Source organism: Sorghum bicolor, chromosome 1 (assembly GCF_000003195.3).
Source record: "Sorghum bicolor cultivar BTx623 chromosome 1, Sorghum_bicolor_NCBIv3, whole genome shotgun sequence".
Classification (NCBI taxonomy): domain Eukaryota; kingdom Viridiplantae; phylum Streptophyta; class Magnoliopsida; order Poales; family Poaceae; genus Sorghum; species Sorghum bicolor.
In genome coordinates, this window is record NC_012870.2 from 22,181,557 (window position 1) to 22,193,769 (window position 12,213).

The 12,213-nt window shown below is 38.5% G+C and overlaps 1 protein-coding gene across 3 annotated transcripts; it reads right to left on the minus strand.

Annotated features, from left to right (window-relative positions):
* On the minus strand, window positions 4,611–11,967 carry LOC110431989. Of its 3 annotated transcripts, XR_002449439.1 has the most exons (6): window positions 11,729–11,967; window positions 9,520–9,697; window positions 9,337–9,417; window positions 8,365–9,210; window positions 5,094–5,242; window positions 4,611–4,943 (listed from the first exon to the last, which is right to left on the minus strand). XR_002449439.1 is itself a non-coding variant. In XM_021451884.1 (5 exons), exons 1-4 carry the CDS (start codon window positions 11,841–11,843, stop codon window positions 5,227–5,229), a joined length of 390 nt encoding a protein of 129 aa, XP_021307559.1. In that variant the 5' UTR covers window positions 11,844–11,967; the 3' UTR covers window positions 4,611–4,943; window positions 5,094–5,226. The 3 variants fall into 3 exon arrangements, 1 of the variants encoding a protein (XP_021307559.1); XR_002449438.1 differs by having other exon boundaries at window positions 8,365–9,417; XM_021451884.1 differs by lacking the exon at window positions 8,365–9,210.

Consider the following 12,213-nt stretch of genomic DNA (forward strand, 5'->3'; position numbering starts at 1 on the left):
AGCCATACAATAAAATAGATGTCAATAACTATTATTAGTATAAATAATTAAATTATTTTCTATGATCTCTCTTGGACCTTGTTTAGTTCACCCCAAAACCAAAAAACTTTTCAAAATTTCCCATCACATCTCGAATCTTGCAGCACATATATGGAACATTAAATATAGATTAAAAATAACAAAAATGTACGGTTTGTTTGTGATTTACTAGACAAATCTTTTGAGTATAGCTAGTATATGGTTGAACAGTAATTGTCAAATAAAAAGGAAAGTGGTATAGTACTCAAAAACTTTTCGCCTCCTCAACTAAAAAAGACCTTATTTAATCAAACTTATCTTAAATTTATAGCTATCTTGTTGCACGGATAGGGTAGTAATTCTCTGGTGGCTTTGTTTATCACAGATTAAAATAAAATGACTCTATCAATGAAGTCTTTAAAAATATGCTCTCAAAAATCTTTGGTAGAAAGAAGCTAAAAATATTAGCTTTTTCTAAATTTACCTCATTCTATATGACGTTGTGTAAAGTTATATTTTAAAAAACTTTATACGTACAAATATTTTACCAAAACCGTTTTAATATTCTACTGATAAAGCCATTGATACTTTTTTGTTTGAATTTAAGCCGTTGATACTTGTGATAGAGCCGAAGCTACAGAACTGGCTGCTACCGCCCTACGGACAAAACCGGACAAGACTCCACAAGCAGAGATAACCACGCGGGCGCAGGAATCCAATGGGACCTTTTTTTTTTTGGTGACACTATCCAATGGGTCTTTACTCCGTGAGTCCAGTTCACGCTACTCGCTCTGTAGAGTTGCTAGTGAATAATATTTACATTTATAATTTTAAATTAATTTATTATACTAATCTAGTAATATTTATTTAATGTTATAAATATTTATTGATTTTGTCTCTATAATAAATTTGATATAATATAATAAAACATAGTACACGTTTTCATGGATAAGTGAGTATACTACTCTTCCAATTAACAAATTAATTTTTAAAGTTATTCTAGATCAAACTTTTAAATTAAATAACTAAATTTATTAAAAAAGTATGAATATTTATAATACCAAATAAGTAGAGCTTTGCTACGGTACACCCAAATGACTATGAGCCATTTGTTTATTTTAATCGGACGATCACAATCAACTATTACCTCCTAGTAGGTAATATATGAAACATATATTTATTTAATTTTTAATTTTGAAAAGTATGACAAATCAGGAAAACCTTTAGAGATAAAGATCGTTTTAGATCTAATTGATGCATTCATGATCTATTGAATGTGGTAAATCTTTTTTTTCAATTTTAGATATAACATAATTTAATTAACATAAACTACATATTTTTTTTATTCAAGTAACTCGTATTACGGTGTATGTGCTCAAAGTGACGTGAAAATGATGTGTGTATGTGCCCAACGTATACAAAATTTTACATGCCATCTTGCATGCTTAATATACATGACATATTTTAGGTCGCTACAAAGTTCACGTGGTCTCAATTAATGTGTTAATTAATGATATTTTTTATATATTAACGTAACTTTTAATAACCGAATAGTTGTTGTATACATATTGATATTGATGTTTTATTTATATATAACATACTAAGGCCTTGTTTAGTTTGCAAAATTTTTTGGCTTCGGATACTGTAGTACTTTCGTTTGTTTGTGGCAAATATTGTCCAATCATAGACTAACTAGGGTCAAAAGATTCTTCTCGCGATTTACAGATAAACTGTGTAATTAGTTTTTATTTTATCTATATTTAATATTTTATGCATGTGTTATAAGATTCGATGTGACGGGGAATCTTGAAAAATTTTGGTAGTTTTTAGGAACTAAACAAGGCCTAAAAGAAAGAAGTGCAATCAACGGCCATGCGGCCGGCCGCCGATTCTATCTGTCCCATGCATGAGGGGATCTGAAGATGTTTTCTTTTTCTTTTTTCTTTCTAAGATCAATTAATTGATTTTAAAAATCTAAAAATTAACGGCTCAAATTTATTTGAAATATTACCTCCTTAGAGGTAAAGGGTGTACCTTAGCATTGCCCAAATAAATATTACTAACAAAAGTGTCTGTGCGTTGCAACGGGTGAAAAGGTATGTATGGCTATTGTTCTCGTCTCTCCTACTCCAAACCAATCAATTGAATTTGCCTCCAACACATCTATGTCATTCCTAATATGACTCAAAATCAATGACGATGTGTATCCGTACGCCTGGGATGTAGGGCTGTGGATGCTGATGAGGCTATGCACAATCGAGTCTGTTTGGTACTCGATGATGGAGTTTAATTGTAAGCAGCTTTGTGGATGTCCAAACAAAACAAAACGAAGTTGTTTAATTGCTAATAATGCTAATTTGATCATATACGGTTTAGATGAACGAGAGTACCAAGTAGCATGTACATAGTGTCCTTGACTAGGATTCTATCAAGCCTGAGAACTCAATTGGACAAGGAGTCCTCGTGCCATAAATATAAAATAAGCTAAAAATAATAGAAAACCAGATTCGAACGAGAGAAGCATCGTTTAATTAATCTTTAAACCGGCGGACATATAAGGATACGATGGACTGAATAGATATATTTGGATTAGTATTTTCTCAAAACGTTCTGCATATATTATAGATAATAGGAGAGCTATACAATTTGCATTTATGGAGCTAGTTAATTAGGGAGAGAAAGAAGGAAAAATGATTTGAAATTTTGGCTCATGAACATACATAAGCACTGTTTATGAGTCCAGGCCACATACACGTCCCTTATACATTTTGGAATTGGACTCCGCATCGTCCTAGATAAGAGCTATTCTAACTCGTAGACAAGAGTTATTCTAACTCGTATGAGCATCACATGTGTTATAAGTCCAGATAGGATAAACTCTACATTATCCTGTAGTTAGAGGGAGACAAACAAAAAAAATGGATGGACTAAAAACACGGCTGAAATTTTGTCTTTTTATTATTAGGTATAGGTATATAGATTAGATACATCATAAAATATATTGTCATAATATGCATGTTTAAAATCATAAATATTTGTTTTTTCTAAGACAAACATATTAACTTAAAACAACCGTAGAAATTGATCCGTTGAGAGGATTGAGGGAGTACTTATAATATCTTCGTGAATGTTGAATTGTCCTAATCAAACTATCTTAAATTTATAAAAACAAAATATTATCAATATATAACTTTAAATAGGCATGCTACTAAAATATATCACGGTGAGCATAATAATATTTATTCAATTAATATTAGTATTTTTATATATTTTAAAATCTTAAGACATTTCAATTTAGTATATTATTATAATATTATTTTAAAGTTATACTTTTTTTTAGAACGGAGCGAGGTAAAATGCGATGGATGGATCGATGGAACAATAATTTCAATCAGCACGACTTGTACTTTTTGTGAGCTCGTCACGTGGCGCAGGACGCCAACAAGGCTGCCGCTACTGTTGATGACGTGGCCGCCCAGCGCTGCCGCCTGCCGCTGCGTGGGATGGGTCCAAGGTCTGGGTCCCGACGACCACCTGTGTCTGCGCCGATGAGCCAGGCAGGCACACCACGCAGTGCATGCAGTCCTCCTGAGATGACTAGACGGAGCAGGCAAAAGAAAAAGAAAAGGCCAGACAAGACTCCACCTGAAGCAGCAGCAGGCCACGGCCAAAGCCTGCGTTGTTAGGACTTGTTTTAGGTCCTCTTTATTTCCACCCAAAACTTAAAAATTTTCAACACATACATAAAATATTAAATATAGACGAAAGTAAAAACTAATTACACAGTTTGATCAGAATTTACGAGACGAATCTTTTTAACTCTGGTTAGTCCATGATTAGACAATAATTACCATAAACAAATGAAAGTGCTACAGCTTATAAGACAAGAGAACAAACTCAGTTCCATTTTTTTACAAAACGAAGACCGTATCACTTTCATTTGTATTTTACAAATATTGTCTAATCATGAACTAACTAGACTCAAAAAATTCGTCTCACAAATTACAGATAAACTGTATAATTAGTTTTTATTTTCATTTATACTTAGGCCCTGTTTAGTTTTCCACCTAAAATTTTTTCATCCATCCCGTCGAATCTTTGGAGACATGCATGAAACATTAAATGTACATAAAAAAAATAAACTAATTAAACTAATTACACAGTTTTGTTAAAAATCGCGAGACAAATCTTTTAAGCCTAGTTACTCCATGATTAGCCTTAAGTGCTACAGTAACCCATATGTGCTAATGATAGATTAATTATGCTTAATAGATTTGTCTTGCAGTTTCCTAATGAGCTATGTAATTTGTTTTTTTTGTTAGTTTCTAAAAACCCCTCCCGACATTCTTCCGACATATCCGATGTGACGTCCAAAAAATTTTTATCTCCAATTTAAACAGGGCCTTAATGCTTCGTCTAAAGTGACGAGAAATCTAAAAGATTTTGCAAAATTTTTAGAAACTAAACAAGACTTAGTTCCTAATAAATTTTGCAAAAAAATTTAGATTCTTAGACACATCGAATCTTACGACACATACATAGAACATTAAATATAGATTAAAAACATAACTAATTGTACAGTTTACCTGTAATTTGCGAGACGAATTTTTTAAGTCTAATTAGCCTATAATTAGATAATATTTGTCAAATACAAATGAAAGTACGTACATTTTCAATTTTTTTTACAAAACAAGGCCTAAGAGTATGGGCTCACGTAGACGCAGGAATCCAAGGAGCTTCTTGGGGTCCGTCCGTCCGTTGCTTCCGTGAAGCAAAAAACTGTGTGCCCGTGAAGCACGGTTGGAGACTTGAGAGAGGCCAGTGAGCTGCAGCTGCATTGCTCCACATCCTCCGCTACGGCTCATAAACAAAGAGGTCTAGCAATGGGAGTCGTCGTCTGGCTTGGCCAAGGATCAACGCGTCATCTGCAGTGCAGTAACAAAAAGTAAAATCATCCGACGCCAAATTCAGAAGTTTACTCCTCATCCAGGAAAACAAAGACATAGTAGTAGCCTCGGAGAAGAGATTAGCAGATACAAGCACTACTTGAACTTAGGTTTTTCCATTACACCAACCTTAGCTTGTTCCCTTCATCAACTCATCTTGCTGTATCTGTGTTCGTCATACATTTCTTCAGCTACTAGCTTCCAAGTGTTTAAGGCCGTGCATTGCTGTTGCTGCTTCATCCACAAGAGAGGAGTACGTAGATCAACCCAGCTGCAGCCTGCAGGTAATTTCTCTCATGGTGTTCAGAGACAAACGTTCTTAAACTTCATGCGCGTGCACAGTGATGATGGAGCCCCAACACATGCATTTCAGTTTGAACCACGGCTCCATGACCATGAGTCCATGACCCACTGCATGAACACTGAAACAAAATAATTTGGCCCTCCACATTGTCATCTCCCACATGCATGCATCACCAATCAGGTTTTCAAATGAGGTTTTCCTTCCCAAAAGTGTCATGTAAACATTGGCCAGGAGTCAGATCCTGGCGCAAGGCTACACTATACACATTCTTAAAAGTCTTTCTCCGTCCACAAAATAGTAAACTTCAAAGTTCAAATAATCTTCGTATTAACCAAATTCTTATAAAGAATATACTAATAAATATTGTTAGATTCGTTATGAAATAAGTAGTATATATTTTTCATGTATAACTATTTAGAATTATAGCTGTTGCTACTGTTTTCTTCATATAAACATAATCAAACTTAAAATAGTTGAACTTGGACTAGATGTATAAGTGCATATTTTTAGGATGAAGATAGTAGTTTTTAACAGTTCTTTTTTACTTTTAGCAGCACCAACTAATTAATCTAATAATTGGAAAGCGGAGTCTTGAAACAATAAGAGAAAGGGTTTTGACATTCCATTGAATTGGCACTTGCGTGCAGAAAACCAAATGACCAACGTGACTGTAAGGCACTAGAACCAGAAAGAAGAAGATCGAGAAATGCAAGCGCGCTTGAAGACTTTTAACAGAAGAGAAGCAGAAAGAGCAAGAAAATCGGTAGAAGTGTCGGTACAAGTAAGCCATCAGGGGGGAGAAAGGCTACAATAACAAACAATGCAATCAAAGTGGTTAGTAGAATTAACAAGGAAAGAACTCAAGAGGGGCATAAAGCGTCCTAGAAATTATGAAGTTGAAAGCAAATTATCAATCGAAACCAGTGCACCAATGGGCAACAAAATGATGAACCTGGGACGGTCAAAACAACTAGCAAAATCAGCAAGAATGAAAAGGAAAGAAATTGTTCAACTCAATAGGAGCAGAAGACGTACTAGAATCCATACCCAGAGTGAAAGAAGAAGCGAAGACAATGATTCGGGTGGTAGTAAGATATGGAACTTTGGGGGGCCAACATGCATCTGCCAACACTGCCATGCGATCATGTGGCATGGAGAGAAACCAATCCATAGCAAGGGGGCATCTTTTGGACTGCTGTGCTGCAAGCAAGGGAGGGTTACCTTGCCACCACTAAAAGAACCTCCAAGTTACCTTGCAAGTTTATTGGCAGTAGACGGTGGCAAAAGTTCAGCAAACTACCAACAGAATATCAGATCTTACAACTCCATGTTTGCACTCACATCAATGGGAGGGTCTGTAGACAAAAACATAAACAAGGGGCGTGGACCTTATGTTTTCCGACTGAAAGGCCAGAACTACCACCACATAGGCACTTTGCTACCTCAAGAAGGAGACAAGCCTCGCTTTCAACAATTATACATCTATGATACAAAGAATGAGATCCATAATAGGCTCCAAGTGTCAAGATCTGGTGAATGTAGTGCACCTCTAGATGAAAGCATTATCACGAGCCTTGTAACCATGCTTAACGAGAACAACACACTGGTGCAGTCATTCCGAATGGCACGGGATAGGTTTGAGGGTCACGAATACCATAACCTAACTCTTAGATTAATTGACAACAGGGAACAAGATGGGAGGGAATGCAACATGCCATCAGCATCAGACATTGCTGCCTTGATAGTCAAAGATCCCGCTGAAGGAAGCCACAGACGTGACATCGTTCTTGAGTATAAAGATATGAGGCCTAAAAGGATACCGGAACTCCACCCAAAATTTATGGCCATGCAATACCCGTTGCTTTTCCCGTATGGAGAAGATGGTTTTAGACCTGGCATAAGATACAGAGCAAATGGTGCAAGGAATGGCAAGAAATACATCACCATGCGGGAATACTATGCATATCGCCTCCAACAACGCTCTGATCAATCGATGCTGATGCTGATGTGCGGAAATCTGTCAATGCAGTTCCTAGTTGATGTCTATGCATGCATCGAACAATCCAGGCTTGACTGGATAAGAAAGAATCAAGGAGCTCTAAGAACAGAACTTTTTTCTGGGTTAAGAGATGCAATCGTAAAAGGAGATACAAGAACAGAACAAGTTGGGAGGAGGATACTACTTCCAGCAAGTTTCGGAGGAAGTCCCAGATGCAAAGAGCAAAACTACCAAGATGCAATGGCAATATGCCGTTGGGCTGGATACCCTGACTTGTTTGTAACATTCACATGCAATCCTAAGTGGCCAGAGATCCAGTGCATGCTTGATGAAGTTGGGAACCAGCAGAAGCCAGCAGCACGACCTGATATTGTAGTTCGAGTGTTCATGCTAAAATTGAAGGAATTAATGACGGACATTAAACAGAGGCGGCATTTCGGAAAGACGAAAGCAAGTAAGTACAGAAAAACTCACCAAATAAATAATACACTGAAGTGTAATATGCTTTTTTATTTATAGACTAATTATGTGTTGACACTCTGGTGAAAAAAATTGCAGTTATATACACGATAGAATTCCAAAAGAAGGGACTCCCACATGCCCATATTCTAATATTCCTTGAAAAAATGGAGAAGTGCCTCAGTCCCTCACAAATTGATGAAATGATATGTGCTGAGATCCCGGAGAAGGAAAAGGATCCAGAAACATATGAAGCTGTTAAGAAATTTATGATGCATGGACCATGTGGAGAGGCAAATCCAAAGTTGCCATGCACAGTGAACCACAGATGCACTTATCAGTTCCCAAAAAGTCTATGTAATGAGACTATCATTGATGAAAATGGCAACCCAATATACAGAAGACGAGATCACGGTCAGGAGATAGAAATAAGAGGAGTCAATATGAACAATGGACATGTTGTGCCATACAACAGATCTCTCCTGGTCAAGTTCCAAGCACATATCAATGTGGAGTGGTTCACCCGTTCTAGATCAATTAAGTACCTATATAAATATATCCACACAGGAGAAGACCAAACAACAGCAGTGATTGGAGAAGCAAGTCTGTCCAAGACACATGATGAGATTAAAATGTACCTGGGATGCAGATATCTCACAGCATATGAAGCTTGTTGGAGAATATTCAGGTTTAACCTGAACTACAAAGAACCATCTGTTCAGAGGCTACGGTTCCACTTGGAGAATGAACAACAAGTGATTTTTCCTGACTCGACAAACCTTGAGGAAATAGTAAAACTGCCGGGTTCAGCAGTTACCATGTTTACAGAGTGGATGAAGACAAACAAAAAGCATGAGGATGCCAGGGAATTAACATACTCAGAATTTCCAACCAAATGGACATGGCATGCCAAAGAAAAGCAATGGACAAGACGAAAAAGGGGCAACAAAATTGGCAGGATCTACAATGCTCACCCTGTGAGTGGAGAAAGGTATTATCTCAGAATGCTTCTCAACACTGCAAAGGGCTGCACATCATTTGAAGACATCAGGACTGTCAATGGAGTCGTGCACTCTTCATACAAGTCAGCATGTCATGCACTAGGTTTTTTAAATGATGACAAGGAGTGGATCAACTGCATCAAGGAAGCATCCAGCTGGGCGTCTGGGATGCAACTACGGCAATTATTTGCAACCATTCTGCGGCATTGTGAGATTACCGATCCAAATAGGCTGTGGGAATCAAACTGGGAAGCACTCTCTGAAGACATACAGCAAACAGAAAACTCAACCAGCCACCTTGCGCCTTCCCATAAAAGAAACTGTGCTCTGATGAAAATTGAGAAGCTAATGGAACAAGCTGGAAAATCACTAAAGGAGTACCCTGGAATAGAGATAGCTGACATGGCCAAGTTAAACAATACCGAAAAGGGACTCATGAAAGGAGAAATGATCCATGACAGAGACAAGTTGAAGGATGAGCACCTGCAAATACTAAAAAGCCTAAATGCAGACCAGAAAAGGGCCTTTGATGCAATAATTGAATCAGCAGACCAATCACAAGGGAAGCTTATATTTGTGGATGGCTATGGTGGGACAGGTAAGACATACCTTTGGAAAGCAATCATAGCGAGGCTTCGATCAGAGGGAAAGATAGTAGTGGCAGTTGCGTCCAGTGGCATTGCAGCACTTCTGTTTCAAGGAGGCGAAACAGCACATTCAGCATTCAATATTCCAATGATCCTCACAGATGAATCAACATGCTACATCAAGCAAGGTTCACACATGGCTGACCTACTAACAAATACATCACTGATACTGTGGGACGAAGCTCCAATGGCACACAGAAATTGCTTTGAGGCACTCGACAAGAGCTTACGAGACGTGTTGAGGTTCACTAATGAGAACAGCCTCGACAAGCCCTTTGGCGGGATGACAGTTGTTCTAGGAGGCGACTTCAGGCAAATCCTCCCTGTTGTACCAAAAGGAAGAAGAGAACACACTATAAATGCATCGATTAAACGATCGTATCTGTGGCAACATTTTGAGGTATTCAAGTTGACAAAAAATATGCGGTTAAATTCTGTGCCTGCCAATCGAGCACAGCTGCAGAGGACTGCAGAATTTGCAAAGTGGATACTACAAATTGGTAATGGAGACACGGTTTCATTAGATGAGGAATGGGTTACTATCCCCAGTGACCTGTTGCTACAAAAAGGAGATGATCCAAAAGCAAAAATCATTGAAAGCACCTACCCAGGCCTGCAGGATAACTGCTGCGATCAGAAGTTCCTAGAAGAAAATGCTATATTGTGTACAACAAATGAGGATGCCAAAGAAATCAACGAGTATGTCATGGAACAAATCCAGGGTGACACAGTGAGTTATCTGAGCAGTGACAGCGTGTCCAAATCGATGTACTACAACCATGAAATGGAGCATCAATATCCAACTGAGTTCCTCAACACATTAAAGCACTCAGGAATTCCAAACCACCAGCTCAAGCTCAAAGTTGGCCTGCCAGTGATGCTTCTTCGCAACATCAACCAAACTGCGGGGCTGTGCAACGGTACTCGAATGATAATCACGCGACTTGGGGAAATGGTCAGTGAAGCACAGGTCATAACTGGAGCATGCATAGGGGATAAGGTATGCATCCCTCAGATCATCATGACACAGTATGAACCCAGGTGGCCGTTCATGCTAAAAAGAAAGCAGTTCCCTTTCTCTGTGTGCTTTGCAATGACAATTAACAAAAGCCAAGGGCAATCTCTGAAAAAGGTCGGGCTCTATTTACCAAGGCAGGTTTTCACCCATGGGCAGCTCTATGTAGCAGTTTCCAGGGTCACAAAGAGGGATGGGTTGAAGATCCTCATCACCGACGAAGAGTGCCCCAGTGAAGGGATGGCGAGAAACATCGTCTATAAGGAGATCTTCTAAAATATGTGCATCTAACGTTTCAATAGAAGTGTGTTTCCCAGTGGAGTAGAAATGCCTCCCTGTAACTGTAATGTAGTGGTAGTAGACTAGTAGTACTGTCATTGTTTCATGCAGCAAGTTTATGCTAAGCTTGGCGTCTGCAGAGTCACAAACAGGGATGACTGAAGATCCTGATCGCTGACTCAGAAGCATACCAGGGCAAAGGAATCAAGCAAACCATCGTCTAAGAAGAGGTCTTGTAAAATGCCTCTGTAGTATTATAGTATCTGAATAAGCGCTGGGTTCCCCAGTGGTGTAAAATAGCATGTCTGTAAATCTGTAATAGGAGTGGTAGTGGTATTGTAGCATGCTAGCAGCTGCAGCTCCATGTAGAACTATGTGATCAATATTTTCCAATGTCGCACGGAAAATTGATGATGCAGGGCTATGAGCCGATGAAGTTTGTCCTGCATCAGAGTTTGAATTGGTCTCCTAGTATTTTTAATCTGTTGAGTCTAAACGAGCACAAGATTAAATTACTGTGACACCACGTCGAATTGTCAAAATACTCCCTCCGATTCCAAATTACAATTCAGTTTAGCCTTGTTTAGATCCAAAACATTTTGCAAAATGGACACTATAGCATTTTCGTTTGTATTTGACAAATATTATCCAATCATAGACTAACTAGGCTCAAAACATTCGTCTCACAAATTACATGTAAACTGTACAATTAGTTATTTCTTTTATCTATATTTAATGCTTGTCGCAAGATTCGATGTGACGGAGAATCTAAAAAAATTTGCAAAATTTTTTGGGGACTAAAATTTCTCCAAATTTAACTAATTTGAGAGAGGAGGGGGGGGGGGGGGGGTGGGCGGGGCTCAGATAACTAGAATACCAAATTGATTTCATTAGAGTCTCATACAGAATTTTTTATAGAGCATTTATTTGAATTTCTAGAGATCAATATATTTTTTTTCCTGAAAAATCGGTGAAAGTTATATCTAGAACAAAGTAGAATGAACTATAATAATTTGAATCGGATGGAGCAGCATGTAAAGAGGGAGGTGAATCTTCGTACCCACGCGCTGGAGTTTGATCCGCCCGATGCGGCCGCGGACCGGATTCATCCGGGAAGGGGCACGCCAGGCCGCCAGGGGAGGGGAGCCACCGAGGAGGACGGTGGAAGTGTGCATTTTCGCCGGGGGAGTCCGCTGGTGAAGGGCCTTGCCGGAGACAGAGGACGCCTTGTAGCAGACGCCCTCTCAAATTTGCTGTAACATTTCTAGTCAATGGACCCCCGAGACGACACGCAAGCGGCGACCTATACTGCTCAAGGTGAGCTTCGGCTTTATTCTAAGACTAGCCGATGCCCGTGCGTTGCTACGTTGCCACGGATGACAAAAGTATGTTAATCTAATTTGTTGCTTTCATAAGAAAAATTTTTAAAATAATATTGGCGTCAATAATGAAGTTAATGAAACACATAATGTATTGATTTGCATCACTGGTATAAGTGGAAATGAAATGTTAAATGCACCTTGTCGAAATCCTCCAAAATGAACA